The following is a 27,059-nucleotide window of genomic DNA, read 5'->3' on the forward strand; positions in this document are numbered from 1 at the left end:
GCTCCACCCGCGAACTTTCTGCGCTCCAATGAGAACTTCCTTATTCGTTTGGCTTCAGCCGAGCAGACTGCGCGTGCGCCGCTCCGGCCCGGGCTCGGCGCGCTCTGACGCTGCGTCCTCCCCGCCTCCCGGCGGGCGCGGGCTGGCGCCTGTGCGCAAGCGCGCGGGTCCGGAGGCCTGCCTCCGCCGCCAAGGCGCGCGTCTGCGCAGTCGGTGTTATTGTGACTGTCGGGCCGCGGCCCCGGATGCTGTGGCTGCCGGGGGGGAGATGGCGGAGCCAGAGGGGGTGGCCGCGGCCCCGGGCCCATCTTCTGGGCCGGCTCTCCGGGGCCGCCGCGCTATGTCAGGCTCCTGGGAGCGGGACCAGCAGGTGGAGGCGGTGCAACGGGCCCTGGTGGAGGTGCTGGGGCCCTACGAGCCTCTCCTGAGCCGAGTGCAGGCAGCCCTGGTGTGGGAGCGGCCGGCCAGGAGCGCCCTGTGGTGCCTGGGGCTGAACGCGGCTTTCTGGTGAGAGAACTGGACCCTCGGGAACTCCCCGAGGCGCGAATCCGTCAGGTTTCCGTAGGGCGCTGCCTCTTGCCTGCCCTGTTGTCCTCGCTGCACTGGCCCCTTCTGCACTTGCCTCTCTACCTCGCCCCCTTCCACTGCATCCCGCCTCCAGGCTTGGGCGCCCCGGTTCCCCCCGGGGGCCCTTCCAGCTGTCTCCCCTGCTTGACCCGCACCCGCGCCCTCGGCCCGCACACCCGGCAGCAGCTGCGGGGACGCTCTCGAGCCGCTCGCTCTGTGCGAGGGCGCCTTCCTAGCTCGGGAGCGCTGTGGTCCTCTGAGACCATCGCCTCCCCTTCCCCGTCTGCTCAGGGGCGCCGCGCAGACCGGCCCCGGACACAGTCGTTCCTGTCGGGAGTGGAGGCAGGTCTTGCACGGGCGCCGGATGGAGGTGTGGGGAGCAAACAGGCTGGAGCGCTTCGCGTGAATTAGCATGTTCGAGGTTTGCTCGCCCACTTCTGGAAGTTGGTGAAACCCGCGTCTCGGTGTGAACCTCCAGAGCTTTAAACAAAACAGAGACACCGATGAGCTGGTGATTGTGGGGGGGACGCGGGAGGGAGGCGTCCTCAGCCAGCATTTGTAAGCGAGCAGGTGGAGGGTAGCTGATGGTGTGTGCGCGTTACCAGAGCCGACACTGGCACCGCTGCGTCCTGCTCTCCGAACAACTCCTCTCTGGTCACCTGCAGGGGACTTGTGTGTTCATAGGCTGTACCGAGCATAATTTGAACTTAATAATAACTAAGGAGGTATTACGGATCCAACTCCAGGGGAACTGGCATGGACAACTGAATGAAAACCATTTGGGACAAGCCTGAAACAAAGTGTGTGTTTTTAAAGCTAGCTTTCCAGTGGAATTCTCGATTTTCGAGTTAAAGCGTGTGAGCTGGAGAGCAAATAATTCCACGTTCGTTGGCGGGGAAGGCAGTGTTCAGCTTCGAAGCGAATCCTCTCCCAGTCTGCAAGAGCCCCAAGTTAAAGGTGTCAGAGCTGTCTCTCGCAGATTTGTTGCCTCCAGGGCCCTTAGCAAGCTGGATGACAAACTTTCTTCTACGGTAGTCACTGTGTTTTGGTGATGCTTCTTTGACCTCCCCTCCCCCACACGAGGGACCCACTTCCTTCCCCTCGATGTCTAGCTCCTCATTCCGGGCGTTTGATACCTCTCGGGAGAACGTTAGTTCTCATAAAACGAATTTGTGTCAGTATGACTGGCTGATGGGAAAAAAAAATCTTCATGAGGATTTAAATGAGTTTTTTTTTTTTTTTTTTTTTTTTAAGATTTATTTATTTGAAAGGCAGGATTACAGGGAAGGAGAGAGAGAGACAGAAACAGAGATCTTCCATTCGGTGGTTCACTCAAATGACGGCAATGGCCAGGCTGGGCCAGGCTGGGCTAGGCTAAAACCAGGAGCCAGGAACTCTATCTGGGTCTCCTACATGGACGCAGGGGCCCAAGCACTTGGGCCATTATCTGCTGTTTTCCCCAGGTGCGTTAGCAAGGGGGCTAGATCAGAAGCCCAGCAGCTGGGAGTTGAACCAGTGCGCATATGGGGTGCTGTGTGGCAGGTGGTGGCTTAACCTGCTACAGCACACGGCAGCCCCTTAAATAAGTTTTAAATCTTTTTTAAAAAATGTATTTATTTGGGGGCCGGCACCGTGGCTCAGTTGGTTAATCCTCCGTCTGCAGCATCGGCATCCCATATGGGCACCGGGTTCTAGTCCCAGCTGCTCCTCTTCCAGTCCAGCTCTCTGCTGTGGCCCGGGAAGGCAGTGGAGGATAGCCCAGGTGCTTGGGTGCCTACACCCTCGTGGGAGACCGGGAGGGAGCACCTGGCTCCTGGCTTTGGATAGGCGCAGCGCCAGCTGTAGCGGCCATTTGGGGGTGAACCAATGGAAGGAAGACCTTTTTGTCTGTCTCTTTCTCTCACTGTCTATAACTCTGTCAAAAAAAATGTATTTATTTGTTTACTTGACAGGCAGAGTTATAGAGAGGGAGAGACAGAGATCTTGCATCTGCTGGTTCACTTCCCAAGTGGCTGCAATGGCTGGAGCTGGGCTGGTCCGAAGCAAGGAGCCAGGAGCTTCTTTTGAGTCTTCTGTGTGGTTGCAGGGGCCTAAGCACTTGGGCCATCTTCCACTGCTTTCCCAGGAACACAAGCAGGCAGCTGGATTGGAAGTGGAGCAGCTGGGACTCCAACTAGCAGCCACATGGGATGCCAGCATTGCAGGCAGCAGTGTTACCTGCTACACCACAATGCGGGCCCTGAGTTTTAAATTTTTATTTATTTTTATTTGAAAGGCAGAGGGATCTTCCAACCTCTGGTTCACTCCCCAATTGCCTGCAGTGGGCCAGGAACTGGGCCAGACCAAAGCCAGGAACCCAGAACTTAACCCAGGCCTTCCACATGGATGTCAGGGGACTTGAGTCCAGAGTGTGCATTAGCAGGAAGGTGGAATTGGGAGCTGAGCTGGGATGCAAACCCAGGTTGTCTGATATGGGATCAGGCGTCCCAAGCAGCGTCTTAACCTCTGGGCCTAATGCTTGCCTCTGATTTAAATGAATTTTAAACCAAAACTTGATTAATGCAAATAAGCAGTTGTTGGCATAGATGTTGTTTCTGAGGTGGGGGCTTCACACATGCCTTTCCTGAGAGGTTTCTGAAGCAGACGTGAGGTGGAGGTTTGCCTGCAGGTAACTGCTCTGCCTGGGCCACCCCTTGACCTTTAGTTTGCTGGCCGTGGGTAGGATGTCCTCAAGCTTACAGTGCTGTTTAGACTCTCACCCAGAGCCCCTTTTTGTCCTCCTGACTCTTAAAGCATTGCTGGCATCGGTCTTTATCATTGGCCTTGCAGCTGGGTATCCCGAACACCATACTGGCTACATTCCCATCACACCCCAGGAAGGTGGGGAGATATGGCGAAGTGAGGGCGTGACTTGAGGGAGAAACAAGAGTTGTGGGTTTTTTGTTTGTTTGTTTTGGTTTTTAGTTTGATTTATTTATTTGAAAGGCAGTTACAGAGGCAGAGGCAGAGGCCGAGAGGGAGGGAGGGAGGGAGGGAGGGAGAGAGAGAGAGAGAGAGAGAGAGAGGTCTTCCATTTGCTGGTTTACTCCCCAAATGGCCACAACGGCCGGAGCTGCGCTGATCCGAAACCAGGAGCCAGGAGCTTCTTCAGGGTCTCCTGTGTGGGTGCAGGGCCCAAGCACTTGGGCCATCTTCCACTGCTTTCCCAGGCCAGAGCAGAGAGCTGGATCGGAAGTGGAGTAGCCAGGACTCGAACTGGTGCCCATATGGGATGCCAGCACAGCAGGCAGCAGCATTACCTGGAACTCCTCAACGCTGGCCCCTCTCAGGCATTTTAAATGTTTAGGAAAGGGAGGAGCATCAACTTGGACTAGAAAAATCAAATCTGAAATGCTTCACGGTTCTTTCATTATCTGTTGTGAGTAATGGCACATCATTTACTGGGGTGTTTTAGGCATTTTTGAAACATTAGAAGATTGGATAGGAGTCAGATTCAGGTGGGTATCTCTTACCTCTCAGTGCTCCGTGTTCCCTGTCATGGCTTCCTGTACCTGTGTCTGTGCCCCCTTCCATCTTAAAAACAAAACCGTCAGAGCTAGAGATCGGCTCAGGTCCCAGCAGCTGGAGTGTTTCAGTGCTTTCGTTTCGTTCTTTCTATCTCTCTGGTTGCAGAGCAAGTACGGTATGGTAAATTATCAGAAATCTTCCCGCCTGGGTTACTTCTGGTCACTCAGCCTCTGTTCTTGGCTCTGGACTGATCGCTTGCATTTTCATTAGCCTCCACCCCAGCTGTAACTGAGAGACCTGGGGGAAGAACTCCACAGCCAGCGTGCGTCCTGGCAGGATCAGGAAAGAACAGGTTCAACTAAGTCTTGGGTGTTGGGTCATACTCCTGGCTGTCAGGGGAGGGCAGACGAGCGCTGGACAGGAGCATGAGTTCCAGGCCCCCTGCTCCCCTTCCGCTCCGGCAGGGCTGGGCGACCACCAGCTCCTTTCCTTCCTGTGATCCTGGGTGGGCTGTGAACTGGGGATCCTGACAGCAGTCTGCAGGCTGGGCCCTGCTGTGCTGTGCTGTGCTGTGCTTCTGGGGACTGGCGGGCAATCTGTTGTTTCCACAAATGAAAAAAAAGGGGGGCCCTCTTCCCTCTAAAAAACTGACTTGAATGATTAAGGGTATACAAAAATTGTGTTTTAAAAGGTTAGAATTTGGATGAAAAACAGAAGTGGGGAAGAGGAAATGGACGATTAGGGCCACTTAAGTGTGATTTCTGTGGGAAGAAACAGTTACTCGTGGAATTGTGGATGGACACAGCTGAGCAGGTGTCCCTGATGGTGGGTTTGGAGGGCTTCTGTTGCCCTGGGCAGCGGGGGCCTCCCTAGGCGGCCTCGGTTTAGTTTGCGCAGGTCGGCTGTCCTCGTTGCAAGGGTGCTGCTTTCTCTTCATTAGCATCCCGCGGGGCAGGAGCAGCGAGGTGGTTTCATTTCTGGTTTTGTGCGAGCAGCAACTATCATTACGTGATGTAGGCTGGGTTAATTCTTTGCTGCTAAATCACCAGTGACTGGTTCATTAAGCAGGCAGTGACAAGTGCAGTACAATAATGGGCCGACTGTCCCTGTAGGCTGGGAAGCTTTGTTCTGAAGTGCCACTGAGACACTCGCTCTGCCCTAACAAAGGGACCAAGAAATGCCATCTTCTTTGCTTTGCTTGAAAACAGGCATTTGGCCATCTCTTCTGATTTTAATGAACCCTAACGTACCTGCACTAACGGTCTGGAACTGCGGTATATTAACTAGAAAATAGTGCATTTGGTCCTAGAATGTCTCACAATCTTTCTGGATACCAGGTTGCTCTGCTTCCTTAGAATGATAGTTTAATTGGGTTTTTATCCCCTTTCAAAGTGGAGGTGCAGTTTACAAAAGGGGGGAAATCAGTGATTATCTAAGATTTCACTCTTGGGAGCAATTAAAAAATTTGAGTGGCAATGAGTTTCTAATTTCTGCGTATCCAGTTTGAAATGTGATAATATTTAATTCGGCAAATACGGTAAAGTGGGCCCTGGCTGGCAGGAACTTCAGTTGCAGCCTTCCTCAGTAGTCTGGCAGCTTGTGCGGGGATACTTTGAAAGTTCATAGCTTTTCCAGGGCTAGGGACACGAGTCGTCGGTGCATAAGGGTTTCTTTTGGGGTGATGAAAATGTTCTAACGTTAGATAATGGTGATAGTTACACAGCTCTGTGACTATACTACAAACTGTTGAATTCATGTAATATGGTGAGGTTTACCGAATGCAGTCTCTGCCAATAAAGCTGTTATTTTGAAAAGTTAATGCCTTTTGAGTCAGTAATTCCTCTTAAGGTAGTTAATCACAGGGACAGAGATTCCTGCTCAACAAGATGAAGTCCAGCTTTTCTTCATTATATCAGAAACTGGAAACATCTGAGTTTAATTAGGGACTTTAATGTTATATACATAGTGTAGTCATTTTAAAAGTTCTTCATGCTTTTCTGGCAACGTGGAAAAACATGTCTGTGTATTATGAAGTGAAAAGGTTTTAAAACCAGGTATGTCATTTACTTCCACAGTGACCTTATATATGGATTTTTTTTAATGACGGGAATAATCTCTGCCCACATTTTAGAGTATGTGGGTGACGGTCTCTAACTTTTAGGGATGGGCTAACATGTACCCTACTTAAAGTTTTTCTGATTTATGGCCAATTTTGTGTCTTCTGATTCTTTTCCCACGCCCTCTGTATCATTTTGAGGCAAATCCTGGGTATAATATCATTTAATCTGTAAATATGTCTGAAAAATAGGCTTTTTAAAAGAAACTACTACCATCACCACAAGTGAAAATACTAGCAATTTCTGGTCACAGTTCAGCTGTCCTGTTTTCTCATTAATGTAACTGATACTTTGGTTTTTTAAAAACCAGCTTGAGTTGGGAATCAGATGCGGCCCCTGCGCTGTGCTGGCGGCTGTCATGCTGACGAAGCCCTCGGTCCTGTGACGCGTAGCACCGACTGGATGTGCTGACTTTGCCCTGTGGCTTAGCCACGCTCCCTTCTGCTCTGTAATTCCCTGTAAATGGCAGTTGGAGCTGAAGGCTTGATCAGATGCAGGTTCACAAAAATATTTTTTTGGCAGAGGACTATTTCATAAATAGAGATGTACTAATTTCATTTTTATTTTTTCTTGTTTCCTTTAGAAATAAGAAAAAATAAACCTTAATGACAAATAAAAGGAGATGAGCCTACCATGGATAGAAGGCCTACTGGGCTGTGGCAGCCTCCAGTTAAATGGGTCACATATGAATTCCAGAGTTGACGTATTTACGGTTGTCTTCACTTGGAGAGTTCTCATGCTGATAACAGTTGCTGGAAAATGTTTTACTTGTTGTCTTTTTTTTAAGATTGATTGATTTGAAATTCAAAGAAGAGGTGGATTTATTGGTTTCCTCCTCAGATGGCCACAACAGCCAAGGTTGGGCCAGGTCAAACCCAGGAGCCAGGAACTCCATCAGCGTCTCCCATATGGGTGGCAGGGGCCCAAATACTTAGGCCATCTTCTGCCACCTTCCCAGATGCATCAGGAGGGAGCTGGGGCTCCCATATGGGATGCCAGCATCACAGGCCGCGGCTGACCCCCCGGGCGGCATCATGGCCCTGCCTGTTGTCCCATCAGAGTTCTGCACTGCCCTTGAGCTTTTGCCTGCGGGAATAGCAGTTGCAGGGCTGCCATCCTTCCTTACATCTTGTCCTGGTGCACAGTTGCAGAGGTGTTTTTTTTTTCCCCAACTGGTGCACGCTCAGCTTACTTCTGTAAAGTGACAAGCATGATATGACATTGTATCCAAAACCTCATTCTGAGGTTGATATCCCCATTCTGTTTAGGAATCCTACATTTAGGGGTAGGAATGGAGCACACACTTCCCACGTTACTTGGTGTTTGACAGACCCCTGCGGGTAATGGTCTGAGTACCTTGGAGGGGCCAACTCTAGCTCTTGGAGATGATCTTTCCATTAATTTTTTATCTATTTGGGAGAAGCTATTTTCCATAGAAATGTTATTTTATACCACACAGGAAATCTTCCTCTCAGGTTCTGAGGGCGGCTTGTTCAATACAAGCATATAACTGAGCACAAAACAGATCGATGGACCAAGACTAATCTTGTTCAGGAAAATGCGATTTTAGCCTTCATAACCCAGACAATGCAGTGGTCATCATTGTGGCGTGGCAATAGCTGTGTCCTATGTCAGAGCGCTCGTTCAAGTCCTTGCTGCTCTGCTTCCCGTCCAGCTTCCTAGTGAATGACGGCCCAAGTACTTGGGTCCCTGCCACCTATGGGAGACCAGGGTGGAGTTCCTGACTCCTGGCTTTGGCCTGGCCCAGCACTGGCTGTTATAGCCATTTGGGGAGTGAACCAATGGATGGAAGATCAATCTCTCTCTTTCTGTCTTTCCCTCTCTCTGTCACTCTGCCTGTCAAGTAAATAAATAAATAAATCTTTTTTTTAAAAATACACACTTTACGGGGTCGGCCTTGTGGCGCAGCAGGTTAAGCCACTGCCTGTGATGCCAGCATCCTATTGAGCACTGGTTCCGGTCCTAGCTGCTCCACTTCCACTGTGCCTTTCCAACAAATAAACCTTTTTATAAATACACAGTTCATAAAACACTCCACCAGCTTGCCTTCTTCTGCAGGTAGAGCCCCCAAGCCCTAAGTCGTAAGGGGCCCTTGGTCTAACTCCTCCCTCCAGGTGGATCCCTCTCTGTTCTTCATTTTTCAGTCTCAGACTGCTTATGACTCCTTAGCTGGATCTTGCCAGCTCGGCATCCTTTCTATCTGGAGGTTCTTTACTTCCCCACATTCTTTTGCTCCATTTTCTTGTCATTTGTGTTTCAAACCCAAGTTTATATGTCCTCTCTGTTATTACCATATTAGTTGTATGTTGTAAACACACACATACCCTCATACACTTGAGAGCAAGGCTCATACCTTACTCTTTACAGTAACAGAGCTACTTACCCAGGGCCTCCGTGTACAATAGCACTCAGTAAATGTTGGGTTGAAACGTAATTTATGAGATTGGAGGGTGGGGGCCGCAATAGGCTACAGGAATCATCCAGGACTTGGAGGAAGTGTTTTTATTGCCCTCATCTTTGGAAAACCAAGCTTCCTAGATGAGCTCCATATCCTTTCCCTGCCCCAGTTTCTGTTTGTGTTCGTAACCACGCTGTGGGAAGAGCAAAGTGCAGCTAGTCTGGATCACCTCCCTAGAGAGCTCTCTGAGCACTCTGTTGAGAGCGGCAGGCACACCACATGTTGCTGCCGGAGTGGGGAGGCAGTGGCCCCGGGGAGTACAGAACTCCGCAGCCCTCATCCTCGGCCATGTTAAATTTACTTGTTTGTTGGGATGATGCACTGAGGGCTTTGTGGGGAAAATTAATGTCCTGGGGGCAGCTCCAGAGGCTTATTTCTGTTAAGCTGCTTTCAATCTTTAATCTCATATGTAATTACAGTGGGATGGAAAAATTGCAATGGGGTTGTCATTGGTGACTGCATTTCCAAATTCTGTTTTCCTTCCATCCCTTAGTCTTTGTATGATTTTAAAAATTGTTATTTTAAAAAATTATACTGGGGCCAGTGTTGTGTCATAGCAGGGTAAGCCTCCGCCCATGACACTGGCATTTCATATCGGTGCCAGTTTGAGACCCGTCTGCTCAACTTCCAATCTAGCTCACTGCTAATGCACCTGGGAAAGATGGCCCAAGTGCTTGGGCTCCTGCACCCACTTGGGAGACCCAGAGCAGCTCCAGGCTCCTAGCTTCGGCTTGGCCCAGCCCCAGCTGTTGCAGCCATTTAGAGAGTGAACCAGTGAATGAAAGGTCTCTCTCACTCTTCCTCTCTGTAATGCTGCTTTTCAAATACATTTTTTTTTTAATTAAAAAATACTGGGGTGGGCATTTGTCCTGGCATTTAACGTGCCTGCATTGGGGTGGGTCTTGTGGCACAGCAGGTTAAGCCCTGGCTTGGGACACCTGTGTCTCACATCAGAGTGTCTGTTCAAGTCCTGGCTTCTCCACTTCTGTTCAGCTTCCTGCTAACGCACCTGAGAGGCAGCAAATGATGATAAAATAGTTGGGTTCTGGCTGCTTACAGGGAGACCCAGATGGAGTTTCTGGCTCCTGACATCAGCCTGGCCTTACCCTGGCTATTGTGGGCATTTGGAGAATGAACCAGTGGATGGGAGCTCTCTGTCTCTGAAATAAATTAATTAATTAAAATTGTATAGCTTAATTGAGTAACATACAAAATTAATAATTTATTATTATCAACAAAAATGTCTGGGGACTAAAAATTTGCCACTCCCTGTGTATGTGTATATTCATATAATGCACAGATAAAGGTTTTTTTTTTTTATAATATGGGAGTTATTCTCTTCGTATTCTTCTTAGGTCATGGTTTGTTTGTTTGTTTTGACAGGCAGAGTAGACAGAGACAGAGACAAAGGTCTTCCTTTCCGTTGGTTCACCCCCCAATGGCCGCTGTGGCCGGTGCTGCGCCGATCCGAAGCCAGGAGCCAGGTGTTTCCTCCTGGTCTCCCATGCGGGTGCAGGGCCCAAGCACTTGGGCCATCCTCCACTGCCTTCCTGGGTCACAGCAGAGAGCTTAATTGGAAGAGGAGCAACCAGGACTAGAACCCGGTATGCCGGTGCCGCAGGTGGAGGATTAGCCAAGTGAGCTGTAGCGCTGGCCTAGGTCATGGTTTCAAGAGGTCATTACAGACTGATCTATTTATAATCGAACCTTGGTTAAATTTTTTTTTTTCGGATAAAGACGTGTTTTATTTTGATGACCGACCCGCGACAATCCCCGAGGCCACTATGTACAGACGGGGGTGGGGGGTGGGGCGTCGTTTCTCTTCATTTCTTGGTCTCCTCCTCCTTGGACAGTCTCGATCTCCTCCTTCTTGGCCTGAAGGCGCTCCTCTCTGCGCTTGCGGGCCTCCTTGGTCTTCGACCTGCGGGCCTCAGCCTGGTCAGCCAGCAGCTTCTTGTGGGCCTTGTCCGCCTTCAGCTCGTGGATGTGTCCCATGAGGATCCGCTTGTCCTTGAACACGTTTCCCTTCACCTTCAGGTCAGGCTGTGGTACATGTGGTGGTCAGTCTTAGATTCACAACATCTGAGCAGCCGGCGCAAAATCCGCGTCCTCTCATCCAGGTCACCTTCTCCAGCATCCGGGCATTGCCTGTGGGCTTACCTGTGCCCATATGCCTGCCCTTCCCACGTGCCAAGGTGTTTTTCCGGCACCGAGCCCGGGAATGGACAGTTACAGGTTTGCGGATGATCAGCCCATCTTTGATCAGCTTCCAGATCTGCTGACGGGAGTTGGCATTGGTGATTTCGTTGGTCTCACTGGGGTCTAACCAGACCTTCTTGCCACAGCGGAGGAAGCTGGAGGCGAGCCTCTTCTGAAGCCTGAGCATGCTCATGGCTGCGGCCGCGGCGGTGAAAGGAAGAACTCCAATTTTTAAAAATATTCTATTTATTTGAAAGGCAGAGTTACAGAGAGAAGGGTGGGAAGGGAGAGACAGAGGTCTTCCATCTGCCTGTTCACTCCCCAGCGGCCACAATGGTCAGGGCTGGGCCAGGCGGAAGCCAGGAGCCAGGAGCTTCTTTTGGTTCTCCCTCGTGGATGCAGGGGCCCAAGCACCTGGGCCATCCTCAGGTGCACGGACAGGGAGCTGGCTGAGAAACAGCAGCTGGGACTCGTGTGGGACGCCGGCATGACAGGCAGCAGCTTAGCCTGCTGTACCGCAAGGCCAGCCCCAGCCTCGGTGGTGCTTACCCTTGCTTGATCAGTTGCTGTAATAATAGTAATACTGTTACTTTATAAAATTGAATGGACATGCTAAGCATTTATGAGGTACCTTGTATCTTTGCTTTTTGGCCAAGATCTAGTGTAATACTTTATAAGTGATTAGATATGTTGTTTTTCATACCCACAAACAACCCAGTAAGATTTGTTATTAACATAATTAATTTATTAAATAAACTAATTTATTCAGGGTCACATGATACATGTGAAAAACTAGTGATGTGTTTTCCCTTCAGGCTGTTACAAATCAGATACAAAATAAATGAGTTGCAGAAAAATGAAAAAAAAAAGATATAGAAAATATAAGCCCAGATCCAGTATTAGATTGAAAATTCCCTGGTGAGGTTGCTGTGCAAGTTCCCAAATGTTTGCTTACCCCTGGACTGGCACAGTGAGCTCCCGGCCAGCCCTGGACTGCGGACGCCCCACAGGGCACTGCCGGAGAGGCATGTGGGTGGAATAATGGAGTCAGAAAAACGCGCTTGTTTCAAGATTGATTGACTGATTTGAAAGGCAGAGCATCGGAGAGAGGAGAGAGCGAGTGAGAGAGTGAGCTAGCACCTCCATCTGCTGGTTCACTCCCCAAATGACTGCAGCAGCCAGGGTGGGGCCAGGCTGAAGCCTGGAGCCAGAAACTCCATCCGGGTCTCCCACATGGGTGCAGGGGCCCAAGCACTTGGGCCATCTTCGACTGCTTTCCCAGGTGCATTAGCAGAAAGCTACACTGGAAGTGGAGTAGCCAGGACTCGAACCAGCGCTCCGATATGGGATGCTAGCATTGCAAGCTGGCATCTTAACATGCCGCAGCACAACACTAGCCTCAAGAATTGGTTTTTGGTTGGTTGGTTTAAGAATTTTACTGTGAAAGATTTCAAACATGTACAGAGGTAGAGAGAATAGTTTACATAAAGAGTCCTATGTGCCCATCATCCAGCTTCAGGGATTTTCTACTCGCAGCAGTCTTTCTCAATTACTTTCATACCCTGCCCCTTGTCAAACCTTTATTTTGAAGCAACTCCCAGACTTCATAATATTTCATTTGTAAATATTTTAGTATGTGTCTCTAAAAGATCATGATTCTTTAAATATACAATTACTCTAACATCAAACTTAAAGTTACACTGATTCTGGGGCCGGCACTGTGGTGCAATGGGTTAAAGCCCCAGCCTGTAGTGCCAGCACCCATATGGGCACCGATTCTAGTCCCGGCTGCTCCTCTTCTGATCTAGCTCTCTGCTGTGGCCTGGGAAAGCAGTAGAAGATGGCCCAAGTCCTTGGGCTCCTGCACCTGTGTTGGAGACCTGGAGGGAGCTCCTGGCTTCAGATCAGCTCAGCTCTCACTGTTGCAGTCATTTGGGGAGTAAACCAGCGGAATGGAAGACCTGTCTCTGGCTCTGGCTCTACCTCTCTCTGTAACTCTGTCTTTTGAATAAATAAAATAAATCTTAAAAAAAAGTTACACTGATTCCTTAATATCGTCACTGTACTACCAGCATTCAGATTTCCCAGTAGTTCATAAATATCTTTGTGGTTGGTTCCTTCGAGTAGGAACTAGCTCTTCTTTCATTTTATTGATGGGGCACATTACATATATTGATTTCTATCTCTAGAGTTGCCCTTGCAGTCTTGGATATAGACCTCTTGGTCAGAGTGTGCACTACTTCCAATACGCTGCTGACTTTAGTTTGCTGGTATTTTATTGAAGATTTAAAAAAATTTTTTTTGAGAGGTAGAGAGATGGGCTAGACAGATGGGCAGAGAGAGTGCTCCCATCTGCTGGGACTGTTCCCAGATGTCCACAGTGGCCAGAGCTGGGCTAGGGCCAGAGCTGGGAGCTGAGAGCTGGGAACTCAAGCGAAGTCTCCAGTATAGGAACTAGGAACCCAAGCATTTGGGCTATCACCACTGCTGCCTCCCAGGGTCTGCACTGGCTGGAAGCTGGATTCAGGAGCTGGAGTGGGGATTGCACTCAGGCACTTCATTGAAGAACCCCAGTGTCTAAGGTTGGCTACATCCCCACTCCTGTTTTATTGAAAATTTTTCCCATCTGGATTCATAAGGGATATTAGACTGAAATTTTCTCATATCCTTGATTTCAGTATCAGGATAATTCTGGCCTCGCAAAATGTTCTCTCCTTTTCAAGTTTTTGCAAGTTTGAAAAGCATTGATATTTTATTTTTTTTTAAAGATTTATTTATTGGGGCCGGCGCCGTGGCTCACTTGGCTAATCCTCCACCTGCGGCGCCGGAATCCCATATGGCCCCTGGGTTCTAGTCCCAGTTGCTCCTCTTCCAGTCCAGCTCTCTGCTGTGGCCCGAGAGGGCAGTGGAGGATGGCCCAAGTGCTTGGGCCCCGCACCTGCATGGGAGACCAGGAGGAAGCACCTGGCTCCTGGCTTCGGATTGGTGCAGTGTGCCGGCTGTGGTGGCCATTGGGGGGTGAACCAACGGAAGGAAGACCTTTCTGTCTCTCTCTCTCTCACTGTCTGTAACTCTACCTGTCAAATAAATTTAAAAAAAATCTTAAAAAAAAGATTTATTTATGTATTTAAAGGCAGAGTAACGGAGATGCAGAGGCAGAGAGAGAGATCTTCCATCCACTAGTTCACTCCCCAAATGGTGCAATGGCTGGAGCTGGGCTGATCTGAAGCCAGGTGCCAGGAGCTCTTTCTGGGTCTGCCACCCGAGTACAGGAGCCCAAGCACTTGGGCCATCTTCTGCTGCTTTCCCAGGTCATAGCAGAGAGCTGGACCTCCAGCTCCACCAGAAGTGGAGCAGCCGGATCTTGAACCGGCACTGCAGGCAACAGCTTTACCCTCTATGCCACAGCACCGGCCCCAAGCATTGATATTTTAAAGATGCTTTTTTTTTTTTTGTATGTTTTATTTTCAATAAAACAGGAGTGGGGATTTAGCCAACCTTAGACACTTGGGTTCTTCAATGAAGTGCCTGACAAGCTTTGGAACGTTCTATGTGGATTTAAGTTATTTTACTTTTGGGGACTTCAATTTCTTCATCTGTAAAAAGATATTTAATTGAATGAAACAGTTATAAGTTTTTGAATCTATTTTTATTTATTTGAAAGGCAGAGAGATACAAAACTCAGTCTCCCATCTACCAGGTCACTCCCCAAACACCCACAACCACAAAGGCTGGGCCAGGCCAGAGCCAGGAGCTGAAAATTCAAGCTGGGTCTCCCACCTGGGTGGCAAGGTCTTAACTGCCTTAGCCAGCACGTGCCGCCTTTCCAGAAGCACATTGGCAGGAGACTGGAGTTGGAGGTGGGGCCAGACTTAAACTCAGGCACTTAGACGCGGGATGCAGGCATCCTAAGTAACGTCTTTTTTTTTTTTTTTTTTTGGTATGTTAATGTATTTTATTAACTTCTCCTATACAGTTACTTGTCTTCTGGTTTGTTGAAGCAGTAAGTCAGACAACATCTGCCACAGTAATGTCTGTCGAAGTGGCTGGCCACAAACACGCCAGCACCACGTTCTTCTGAAGGGCACTCGCCACACAGGCGACTGATTCTCGTCCACCTTAGAGTACTTCAGGACAACAAACTTGACCTTTTTTTTTTTTAAAGATTTATTTATTTGCAAATCAGAGTTATACAGAGAGAGAAGGAGAGGCAGAGAGAGAGAGAGAAAAAGAGAGAGGTCTTCCATCCGCTGGTTTACTCCCCAGTTGGCCGCAACGGCCAGAGCTGCGCCAATCCAAAGCCAGGAGCCAGGAGCGTCTTCGAGTCTCCCACACAGGTGCAGGGGCCCTAGGACTTGGGCCATCTTCTACTGCCTTCCCAGGCCATAGCAAAGAGCTGGATCGGAAGAGGAGCAGCCTGGACTAGAACCGGCGCCCATATGGGATGCCAGTGCTGCAGGCCAGGGCTTTAACCCACTATGCCACAGCGCTGGCCCTCAACTTAACCTTCTTTCTCTTATGTCTATTCTTCTTGGGAGTGGTATAAGACTTCTTCCTTTCCTTGGCACCACCACGAGGTCTCAACACAAGGTGAAGAGTAACTCCTTTTGAATGTTGTAGTCAGATAAAGTCTGTCCATCTTCCAGTTGCTTGCCAGCAAAGATCAGTCTTTGCTGATCAGGAGGAATTCCTTCCTTATCCTGGATTTTGGCCTTTGCATTTTCTATTGTATCGAGGGTTCAACCTTGAGTGCGATGGTGTTCCCCATAAAGGTTTTTACGAAGATCTGTATCCTGGTGGCAGGCCCACCGCAGATGGCGGATCAAAAAAAGAAAAAAAAAAAAAGCAGTAGCGTCTTAACCGCAGACCGAATGCCTGCCCCCGCTGAGATGCTATTTAATGCATCTGTCCACTTGCTGTCCTGTACTAGGTCTAATGTGGTAGAGAGAGATTTGAAAGGTGTCACTGTCACAACAACTTGTTACCAAGGATGGATTTCACTCCCAAAATAAGAGAATCTCAGACTAGAAAATTGAAAGGGCGGTTTTATTTGTTTTTAAGATTTATTCATTTGTTTGAAGGCAGAGCTAGAGAGAGAGAGAGAGAGAAATTCTATCAGCTGGTCTGCTGGTTCATTCCCCAGATAGCCGCATCAGCCGGGACTGGGTCATGTAGAAGCCAGGAGCTTCCTTTGGGTCTCTCACGTGGGTTCAGTGGCCCAAGCACCTGGGCCATCCTCCCCTGCTTTCCCAGGTGCATTAGGGAGCTGGATCAGAAGTGGAGCAGCCAGGACTCACGGGATGCTGGCACTGCAGGCAGGCTTAACCCACTGCTCCACAGTGCTGGCCCCGACAGGGAGTTTTCAGAGGATATTTGACTTAGTCCTCTGCCTTCGCAGCAGCAGGTTATGTCCTCTGCCCCCCCGGTAAGATTGCTGAGGTCCAGAATGTTGACGTGATTTACCCAAAGTGTCTCGTCAGTGTCAGAACTACACCAACAAAAACCCCCTCTGGAACTGAAGTCTGTTCATTATACAGCCTGTACTGTGCCCACGTGATCTTTCTGGAAGTAACCAGATGTGTCTCCTGTTTTTCCTTTTCTACAGGTTCTTTGCACTGACGTCCCTTCGTCTCGTGTTTTTGCTCGCGTTTGGTCTGATGATCATTGTGTGTATTGATCAATGGAAGAACAAGATCTGGCCTGAGATAAAAGGTGAGGTGGAGCACTTAGAGCAGTCAGAGTGGACATGGCCTCGTCCTGCCTCCACCTTTAGTGTTGGGGGTGCCTGTGGTGGTGTTGAGCTGGGGCTGTCATTTGAAATCTGAACTATTTGCTTCAGGAGACACCTAGAGGCTTGTGCTGCACTGCGGTTCCTGAGAGCTGGTTCAGCCTTCCCCATTGTCATTAAGCTCAGGAAATTTGTAGTCACCATATGCGGTATTCTTGCCAACACAGTTGCCCTGAGGAATAAGTAATCCTTAAGTTTTTATTTCATTTTTTAACAATTCTTGTTTTTGGATACCACATCTTTATCCCTGAAGCAATATCAATTTACCTCTCAGGGATTTCTTTGAAGTTGTTTTAATCTAATTTTTATTTTTTAAAATTTGTATAGCACTAAGCTAGACATTGTAAGTTACAGAAATGCCCTGAGATAAAGTTTCTTTTTAAAAGATTTTATACACATAAACATATGAAAAGTTAAGTGACAGTTACAGAGCAGTACCAGAGGTGTCTCATTGCAGTGTGTGATCAAAATATTTGTCGTGTATGTTGGCCCTTGCTCAAGCCTTGAATGAAGTCAAAAGATTTGGACAGGTGGAGAGAAAAGTGTTTCCAGGCAGGGCCATACCTCCATTAACCTAATAAGCACAAAGTTGCAAAACCTATCCTGAGAGCAGAGAATTGATCATTTTGGTTAGAATCAAGAGTTCAGTAAAGAGAAAGCTAGATGACTTTCAAATAAATGAATCTTTTTTTAAAAAATAAGAAACAATGGAGAGCTAGGAAATAGAACTATATTAGGGTTAGATCTTATAAAGCCTTGAATTGGAACTTGAAAATTTAGACTTTATCTTATAGGTAGTGGGTGGTATTGGAGAGTCTTAAAATTGGAGTCGTCTGCTGAGGTGACAAAAATGATTAGTTTGCTAGCATTTTTTTAGGACCACGTGGAAAGAGAAGAAGGGAAGGGGGTGCCTGTCAGGGCCTTGTGGCAGTGTCCTTGTGAGAGGAGTGTCTGAATGCCAATGTTGGATGGTCGAAGGGCACGAAGAAGGAAGGTACATCCAGACCGGTGAACAGTTGGATGGGGTCAGAAGAGTTTGTTAAGGTCTTAAAGGTCGGAGAAGAAGGGCACACAGCAGAGAGGCGGGGCAGGCAGGGGACTTTGCTTGCTTGGGAGGATGAGGAAGATGTTAATTTTGAGGTACTGGCAGCATATTCAGACCAGAGTGCCTACAACTTTTAAATACACTCCCATCCTATTTTATGGAGACCTCAAGAAATCATGTAGTTTACATGCTTGGTTGATGACTGGTGAATGTCAAAAGACTGTATTGTTTGGGGGTAGATAATGGGTCCCTTAAATTAGAACAGGAAAAAAAGAGGAAACAAACAAAAAAATACCAACAAGAAGGAGCAGCAGATTTCTAGGACGGGAGTTGTTACAACATGCCAGGTGGCCTGGCACCTAAAGTACATAGATGACCCAGACACGCTCGGGGATAGAGTGTTTTCTCGTGCACCTCGGCTGTCAGCTGAGGTAACTAGAAGGGGACCCCCTCCCTCTTCCCTCCACCCCCGGCCCAACAGCAAGAAAGGAACAGGCATAAGCCATTGTTCCCTTGTTTGCCACTCCCTAACACTGATAGTGTAACATGGTGTCTCCTTTTTATTGACTATTACTGTTTTCTCTTCCCCCAAACCTATTAAAACTTGAGCTGTCAGACCAACAGCATAACATCCTCGTGTTTAGTTTTCCCTACCAACTAATGCTGGTGTTTGTTTTAATATTGTAGTGCCAAGACCCGACGCATTAGACACTGAGAGGTATGGAACACTAACTAAATCCCTTTGTCGTTGCTCTGATTGATCCTCGTACTATGCTGGTTACATGTTGTTAACCTGTGTTCTAGACACAGTGTAAGCTGAGAACCGGATCTGTTCCAAATAATCGTTTTAACAAAGCCTCATGTTGAGGCGGCAGCCTGTTGAGAGGGCCGACGTGCTGTGACCCTTACAGGAGGAGGTCCAGTGCCCCATAACCTGACGCGCCAGGGAACTCACGCCATTGTCCAGCCCCAGTGTGAAAACCGAGAGGCGGCTCAGTCCGTCTGCCTCTTGGCTTTTCTGCCAGGCCGGGCAGTGTTTTCTGTGACCTCTGGCTATTTAAAGTCCCCGGTCAGAAAACACACTGGTTCCTGGCATCAGCCAACGCCAAAGATTCCGCCTGTGTCTTGGAGCTCCTGCTTGCATGCCTCGGTTCATCCACCCCTGAAGTTTGATCCGAGGAATTTTCTCTGCTGTGGTTTGTTTTGGTTTTGCTTTATTTATTTCTCTCTGAGGGGCACGTACACCACTGCTCCCCCCACACCCCAGCAGCAGTGCTGTCCGTCAGGCTGCGCTTTCCTTTGCTCCCTGGATTGCAATCACAGTGAATTGCAATGGTCTGAGTGCAGGGAGACATGTATTTCCAGGGCCTTGGATCGGGTGGCAGGTTTACACACGTGGATTGGGCTGTTTTCTCATAGGGTGGGGTTGTCAGAACAAGTTTGACTTCCTAGTCCCCAAATTCAAGTTTCAACTTGGTAAACCAAGAGGAAAGTCACGCTTCACCTCCAGAGCACCTGGGACCAGTCTCCCCAGCCCCTCTTCAAACCGGAAGCCCTGGCTGCCTGCACAGCCAGATGGGGGGGCCCTCAGCACCCTCCTTTCACAGCTCCCCCTTCTCTCTCCCGTAGCTGGGGCTTTGTGCATCCTCGGTTGCTCAGCGTGCCCGAGCTCTGCCACCACGTAGCTGAAGTCTGGGTTAGTGGGACCATTTTCATAAGGAATCTTTTGCTTTTCAAAAAGCAAAACCCAGGCAAGGTAAGACTCTTCCCTTTCTCACTTTCCTCTCTAGCGTCTCAGTCCAGTCCATGCTAAACTGAAACAGCTCCTTTACTGTGTATGCAAGAAAGAAGAGGCTGTGACATGTCACAGAGCCCAAGGGAAGTGGTAGGCGGGGCTTCTGATCAGCCCGTTCAGCACTAGGCCACGGTGAGCCCTCGGTAGGTGTGCTGACCGCTTGGATTAGGCCATGTTTCTGCCCCGAGATGGGAAAGAAAGCTTGCTCGTGTGCATCCTGTGTCATTTTAAACATGTGGTAGGTTGTTGGGTTTTTTTGATTGTTGTTTTTTTTTTGTTTTGTTTTTGGTTTGTTTCTCACTTTGACTTAAAAAAAAAAAAACCCAACACCAACGCTTGCTTTCAGAGAGAATTTTTGGCTAAGTCCTGTACGAACCAGGTTTGCGGCATGGAAGGTGCAGCCCTATGGGGTTAGCTACATAAAAGGAGTTTGAGTAGAAGGGGTGTCCTCCTTTTCCTCCCAAACCGAATCAGCACTGGGTGCAGGAGTGGCTGTGTCTGTCCTTCTGACATGTCCATCTGGAGTCACATCTCCACCCACCTCACCCCCTGCCCTGTCCCCACCCAGGCCCCTGCCACATGGCAGAAACTTAATACTGTGTCTTTCCTTCCTCCAGTTCTGCTTGCTGAGCTGTGGGATTCTGACCTTTCTGGCCGTCTTGGGCCGCTACGTCCCTGGGCTCCTGCTCTCCTATCTGATGCGTGAGTATGGCACACACCTCTTCCACGGGCGCTTCCGGTGTCAGCCAGCTCTGGCTCTAGGGAGAATAATATTTTGGTTCTTGAGGAAATGACGTTTTCTTTTTAAAAAAGATTTATTTATTTGAAAGAGTTAGAGAGGTAGAGACTGAGGGAGAGAGAGAGCTCTTCCATCCGCCGGTTCACTCCCCACATGGCCACCACGGCAGGAGCTGAGCTGAGCTGAAGCCAGGAGCCAGGAGCTTTTCCAGGTCTCCCACGTGAATGCAGGGGCCCAAGCACTTAGGTCATCTTCCACCACCTTCCCAGGCACATTAACAGGGAGCTGGATTGGAAGTGGAGCAGTCAGGACTTGAACCAGCACCCATATGGGATGCTGGGGTTTTAACCTGCTGCACCACAGCATTGGCCCCAAAAATGACCTTTTCATATTTTTATGAACTGGTTAGTATCTTAAAAATATCTTTCCTCTCACCTAGAACTGGATTCCCACATATAGAGTCTGTTTTAAGTTTAAAAAAATATATTTATTTTCATCTACTTGAAAGGCAGAGCTGGGGGAGAAACCACCCACAACAGCCAGGGCTGGGCCAGGCTGAAGCTAGGAGCCTGCTCCATCCGGGTCTCCCACATGGGTGCAGGGGCCAAGCACTTGGGCCATCATCTGCTGCCTCCCAGGATGCAGTAGCAGGAAGCTGGATCAGAAGCAGAGTAGCCAGGGCTCAAACTGGTGCTCTGATAGGGGGTGCAGTTAGCACAGGCAGCAGCTTTAACCCCCTGTGCCACAATGAAATGGACCCTTAAGGTCCATTTCTTAAAACTTGATTTTAGAAGCTGATGAGGGTCCAGTCACATGTATTGTATTACCAGCTGTACTCGAACTGCATGTCCCCGTTTAAGTAGGGAATTATTCGGGTCAGCAGAACATAACTCCCGGGTTCCTCTGCTGGGTTCTGTTCACCCTGGAACACTGCCCCCACCCACTGCATGTTTGTAAATCGCTCTGCTTGTTGGGGCTGTGCCCCTTATATATCAGAATCCCGTGTGGTTTGTTGTGTAGCTGCTGAGGCATTGCTGTCATTTAGCTTTGCTCATGGCTCGTGACACCCGTATGCAAATGGCCACACTGCCTGGCTCTGCCCTTGGCCTGTCAGCAGTGTGCTCTGCTGGGTACGGCCCTGTGCTGGGCCCTGTGGGTGGCTGTGCAAATCCCTGCCTTCACTGACCACAAGAATTAGAGAGACCTAGTTCACACTAAGTGTTGAAGCCCTAAGGACACAGGGCACAGGGACAGTTGGGATTGGTTTTTGTAGCCCCTTCTCCATTTTGCTACCTGTTTCCCTGTCTTGCTCTCAGTTGTAACCGTCATGACATGGCCCCTTGCTGTATACCACCGACTGTGGGATCGAGCGTACGTGCGGCTGAGGCCGGCCTTGCAGCGGCTGGACTTCAGTGTCCGTGGCTACATGATGTCCAAGCAGAGAGAAAGACAATGTAAGTGGCACGTGGGGAGGCTTCTTTTCCCTTGGGCAGTTCGGGGCAGAGAAGGAAGCCACCAGGTTGACATCCTAGTCCTGAAAGCAGAAGTGTTAAGAAAAAGCCGTCTTCTGTCCCAGGGAGTCCTCTGCTGGCTGGCCGTTTTAAACAAGGCGGAGGAAAGCTCTCCCGGCTTGACCAAAGGGCAGACAGCGAAGCTGTCCCTCGTGTTGGCTGCTCCTTATAGAGCGCTTTCCATGGACTCGGTCACTGTGCGGCGGCTGCGCCTGTCACTTCATTAAAGCTTTGCAACCATCTCGAGAGGTGGGAGGTGGCCTCCTTGTCCAGCTGAGGAAGCAGAGGCTCATAGAAAGCCAGGGTGGGTCTTCTCAGCTCCTGAACCTGGTCTCTTTTCACTACTGAGAGCTGCCTTCCAAAGCTAATTAAAATTGCTGCTCTGAGGACAGCTGTGTCGTAGCCAGCACACGAACCAAGCAGTGGGAACCTTTCCCTCTGTGGCCTTATCGGGTGAGGTATTTAATTTTTTTTTTTTAAAGATGTGTTTGTTTATTTGAAAGAGTTATAGAGAGAGAGAGGAGAGAGACAGAGAAAGATTTTCCATCTGCAGGTTCACACCCCAGATGGCTGCAGCAGCTAGGCTGGTCTGAAGCCAGGAGCCAGGAGCTTCTTCCGGGTTTCCCACGTGGATGCAGGGGCCAAGGACTTGGGCCACTTCTACTGCTTTCCAAGGCCATAGTAGAGAGCTGGATGGGAAGTGGAGCAGCCAGGACTCAAATCAGCATCCATATGGGATGCCAGCACTAAAGGCGGTGGCCTTACCAGCCATGCCACAGTGCCAGCCCCTAAAAGCCAGATTTTAGAAGAATTTATTTTTTCAATTTCCATTTTATTTGAAAGAGAGAGAGCGCTTCCATCTGCTGCCATCTGCTGGTTCACTCCGTATGTGTCCGCAACAGGCAAGGTTGGGCTAGGCTGAAGTCAGGAGCCAGAAACTCAACCTGGGTCCCCCATGTGGGTGGCAGGCACCTACGTACTTGTGTCATCACCTGCTGCCTCCCAGGGTGAGCATTAGAAGTTGGACTGGAAGGACAGCCAGGATGTGTACTGGCACTGCAGCCTGGGGTGCCCGTGTGCCTAGTGGCTGCTTAGCCACTGCACCACACACCTACCCCACAAAAGCCTCACTTAACCCGGGTGGCACCTCAATTCACCCTCTCTGTGATGGTGTCCACTCACTGCCTTTGCCCTGTCCCGGCCCATTCTGAGAATTGTTGGCAAGCCTAGTAGTTGGTCCTCTGACCAGAATGGAAATGTGCCAGGGCTGGAGGAAGGGATGTTGGAGGAGCGGACCCTGCTGTGTCCCGCTCACCAGCCTTGTCCTTAGGCTCAGGGCCATACGCAGACGGGCTCTTCCTTGTATTGCTGATTTCATGCCTTGGAGGTCCAGAGGGGTTCGTGCCCTGGTGGGAAGGCATCAAAGCCATCTGCTGTTTCCACACAGTGCGCCGCAGAGCTCTGCATCCGGAACGGGCCATGGACAGCCACAGTGACAGTGAAGAGGAGCTGGCTGCCTTCTGTCCTCAGGTACTCTGGGAGCTGCTCCACCGGCCGGTTTTCTGTACTCCCCTCCACCCTTCTGGCAGCTCACGTAGGCAGGAGCCAGGTTTCAGGCTGCTCCTGGGCTTTCCAAGGCCCTAGACTTCCCTGGTTCCCCAGAGCACTGACCAGGAAAGCAGCTGGAGTGACACTGGGGCTCGGTATCCTACATCGCAGTTGGAGCCTGGTGACCAAAACACCGGGTCTGTGTCTCCTTTCACTCACTTTCGTGGAAGAACTACTGAAGTTTGAAGATTGATTTGTTTATTTGAAATGCAGAATTACAGAAAGAACCCGGGGAGAGAGAGTTCTTCTGTCTGCTGTTTCATTCCCCAAATGGCTGCAATGGCCAAGACTGGGCCAGGCCAGGCCAAAAACTCCATCCTGGTCTCCTAGGTGGATGGCAGGGGCTCAAGTACTTGGGCCACCATCTGCTGCTTTCCCAGGTGCATTAGCAGGGAGCTGATCAAAAGTGGAGCAGCCAGGACTCACTGGCGCTCATATGGGTTGCTGGCTTAGCAGGTGGCAGCTTAGCCCACTGCACCACAGTGCCACCCCTGAAGTGATCATGTTTTAAACAGCCTAATCCACCCTGAGGTCTGGGCAGCATGTGTGTCCTACTGGTCACCTGCGAAAAGCAGCCACCTGCTTAACAGTAAGCAGTGCATTGACCGCCAAGTCTGCTTTTCTTCTGTGTGTAAGAGGCTGATGAGTAAGAGGGTTTCCTTTGAGGAAGCAGCCTAAAAGAGGTCAAGATTTATACTAAAGCATCCATCTGTCCCTGGTTGGTCTGTGTCCTAGGGTAGCACTTGGGAACAGCGCACTCGTTCAGCTGTCCCTGCGGGCTGCTCCCGGTCCTAACGGCATCCTCTCCTCAGGCTTGTTGGTCTCTTCTTTTCCTAAGCTCGATGATTCTGCTGTTGCCAGGGAATTGGCCATCACAGACTCTGAGCACTCGGATGCCGAGGTCTCCTGTACAGACAATGGCACGTTCAATCTTTCAAGGGGCCAAACACCTCTAACAGAAGGCTCTGAAGGTGAGGGGAACCTTTGCCTTGGGCTGATAAAGGCTCTGACTGCTGCCTCGAAGCTTCCCTGGACAGAGGAGCCCAGTGCTGCTGCTTCTCCCGTGTTCTGATCGCGTGGCCGAGCAGCCGGAGGGCTGCAGGTGCAGCCAGCATGGCATCACCCCTGCTTCTGTAGCCCCCAGTCCCTAAGTGGAGGGGGAAGCCAAGCAGCCCCGTGGATTTTGCTTTACTCTGAAATCCACAGTGGGAAAAGCAGTCGTGTGGGGTTTTTTGTTTTGTTTTTGTAGCGCTGGGGCACGGAGAGGGCCAGGTGGCTGCCATGTCTCAAACTCCCCTGTATTCTCCCAGAGCTGGATGGTCACAGTGATCCAGAGGAATCCTTTGCCAGAGACCTTCCCGACTTCCCTTCCATTAATGTGGACCCTGCTGGCCTGGATGACGAGGATGACACGAGCATTGGGATGCCCAGCTTGATGTACCGGTCCCCGCCAGGGGCCGAGGAGCCCCAGGCGCCCCCCGCCAGCCGGGATGAGGCTGCACTGCCAGAGCTCCTGCTTGGTGCCCTGCCTGTAGGATCCAACCTCACGAGCAGCCTTGCCAGTCTGGTCTCCCAGGGCATGATCCAGCTGGCCTTGTCAGGGGCCTCCCAGCCAGGTCCGTCTGGCCCTCCTCCCCGGAGGCCAAGAGGCTTCCTCCAGGCCCCCACTTCAGACCTGGACACTGATGCTGAGGGAGATGACTTTGAACTTCTGGACCAGTCGGAGCTGAATCAGATGGACCCTGCGAGTTCCAGGAGCCACTGAGACAGGACTCCCTTTGGAGGTCATATGGTTTAGTTTTCTTCTCCCCATCCCGCATAAGGTGACGGGGCAAAGGAATAACCCAGGTCCCATCCCCTGAATTATATTTGTATGCTGGGTGGCCTGGCTGATGCTCAGAGGCCTTCTCAGAGCAGACACTCACTCCCCTGTTAGCAGCTGGACGCCTGTTTGTGTGCTCAGTCACTGAAGAGTGTGCTCCCCCCAGGCAGGCGTCTGTCCATCACGATGGTACTTTGGGGAACAAGGTAGTCAGGGACATTGGTTCCCCTCTGAGGTGGTGCTGCTGTTTGCTTTCAGGAGTGGGTCCTCTGGGACCCTCGTGACAGAAGATCGCATCCCTTCCTTCCTCCCCTCATTGCTCCCCAGAGTCAGGCAGCAGCCAGAGAAGAGGCAGAGTTGTTGTCATCTTTCGTTGAAACACAGCTTGTTTTTTCAAGCCAGCTTGTCCTTTGGTTCTGCTGTGCAGACCTGCCCCCACTTCCCCCAGCCGTCCCCATTTCTGGATGCCTCAGTCCCAGGGCCTAATTCACTTGTGAAATTTAAGAAATGTGAATAGGATGTGGGGCTGGGCCTCCCCTACACCACGTAGGGCCACGGCGGTCAGCTGGCCAGGAGGGTTCGGGAGTGCCTCTGTATCCCGAGGGCTCGCTGAATCTTCTGGAGCTACATGGTTGTCTTGGTGCTGCTGACCCCTGGCTCTGTTTGACCATCAGCCTGAGCAGTGAGCAAAGCAATACCACACCCATTTCTTAGGGTCCTCCTCTGGAGAAGCAATAATTCCCCGGGGGACGGCGGAGTAGCACTTTACACACGGCTCCGTGGGTTCGCCCGGGAGCTACCAGCTCTTCGGCACCAGCTGTCCGTACTCTTTATTCTGCTCTTTTCCTTTATTTGTTGCTGCTTCCTCACTTGGCAGGGCCTCCTTTAAGGATGGCCGTTAGCAAGTCTGTGTCTGTAATCAGCAGAGACCCCTCTGAGGGGCATCCGTTCCGCAGCCCCTAGTGAAATCATGTGAAACAAAACCCAAAAACGATCATCGGTTGTAAACCTGTGCCAGTCTACAGCCTCTGCCTCCTCGGTCAGAGCTCAAGCCAAACTCTTCCATCCTCTTCCCCTCTGCATCAACCCTCTGCTGATCCTCAGGGACCACCCCGCCCCCCGCACTCCCATCCTTGAGTGAAGGATCTTGGACAGAGCTCATTTCCACGTGCTGCAGGTGGGGGTGTGCAAACGTTTGCCCTTGGTTAGTGGATGAGGTAGAGGCCAGGGCGTGCAAGTAGTTAACGGTGAGAAGGGAAGAGCTAGGTGCCTGCTTCTGGTCACTTACCTTCGTGTGAAGATTAAGGGGAGTGGCATCTCCCCACTCCGGGGTCCTCAGACAGGCTTTGGACACCTTCGCTCTTCCCAGGGCCTGGATGTCTTATAGGTGAGTGCTGGTGTGCAAAAAACGGGAAGTGGGGTGTTGTGTGTTTGCATGAGTGTGTGTAGCTTCAGGCCTTGGGAGTTAGCAAGAGGGAGGGAAGGAAAGAGAGCAAAACCTTTGGAAGGTGTTTCTTGTACCTGGGGATCCTGCTCTGAATCTCCTTAGTCCTCCACTGTGAACTGGGGGTGGGTGGGTGCTGGGGAATAAATCTTATATGAGAACAATCTTCTAAGAGACTGATGCTGAATGATGTCCCCCTGTGACAGCCTAAGCGGAAGCTCAGGTATGAGGGACCCACCTGCTCATCCCCCTTTTCCCTTGTGGTGGCCAGGCCAGGGCAGTCACAAGTATGAGGCCACGCCCTCCTTGGAGAGCGCAGACCTGAGAGTGGCTGGCATTCAGCCTGCAGCGCCATCCCCCCTTTGGGGGGAGACCAGCGCGGGTTTCACAGGCGCCATGCCCCTCCTCCGGATTCTGTGAGCGTCAAGGGCAGCTGCT

The 27,059-nt window shown here is 50.3% G+C and overlaps 1 protein-coding gene and 1 pseudogene across 2 annotated transcripts; one reads left to right on the top strand and one right to left on the bottom strand.

The window, feature by feature from the left end:
* Positions 1-28: 28 nt before the first annotated feature.
* RETREG3 (reticulophagy regulator family member 3) lies at positions 29-26,790 on the top strand. Of its 2 annotated transcripts, none has more exons than XM_002719403.6 (9): positions 29-507; positions 16,475-16,581; positions 18,390-18,420; positions 19,332-19,458; positions 20,115-20,199; positions 21,553-21,690; positions 23,195-23,277; positions 24,194-24,326; positions 24,666-26,790. In XM_002719403.6, the coding sequence occupies exons 1-9, from the start codon at positions 29-31 to the stop codon at positions 25,118-25,120; spliced, it is 1,638 nt and encodes a 545-aa protein (XP_002719449.4). In that variant the 3' UTR covers positions 25,121-26,790. The 2 variants fall into 2 exon arrangements, with proteins under 2 accessions (XP_002719449.4, XP_089173898.1); XM_089317772.1 differs by lacking the exon at positions 29-507 and adding an exon at positions 1,056-1,078.
* Positions 10,484-11,181, bottom strand: LOC100350351 (large ribosomal subunit protein eL19 pseudogene; annotated as a pseudogene).
* Positions 26,791-27,059: the final 269 nt, after the last annotated feature.

Source organism: Oryctolagus cuniculus, chromosome 17 (genome assembly GCF_051225735.1).
Source record: "Oryctolagus cuniculus isolate XC-2025 breed Fujian yellow rabbit chromosome 17, ASM5122573v1, whole genome shotgun sequence".
Lineage (NCBI taxonomy): Eukaryota > Metazoa > Chordata > Mammalia > Lagomorpha > Leporidae > Oryctolagus > Oryctolagus cuniculus.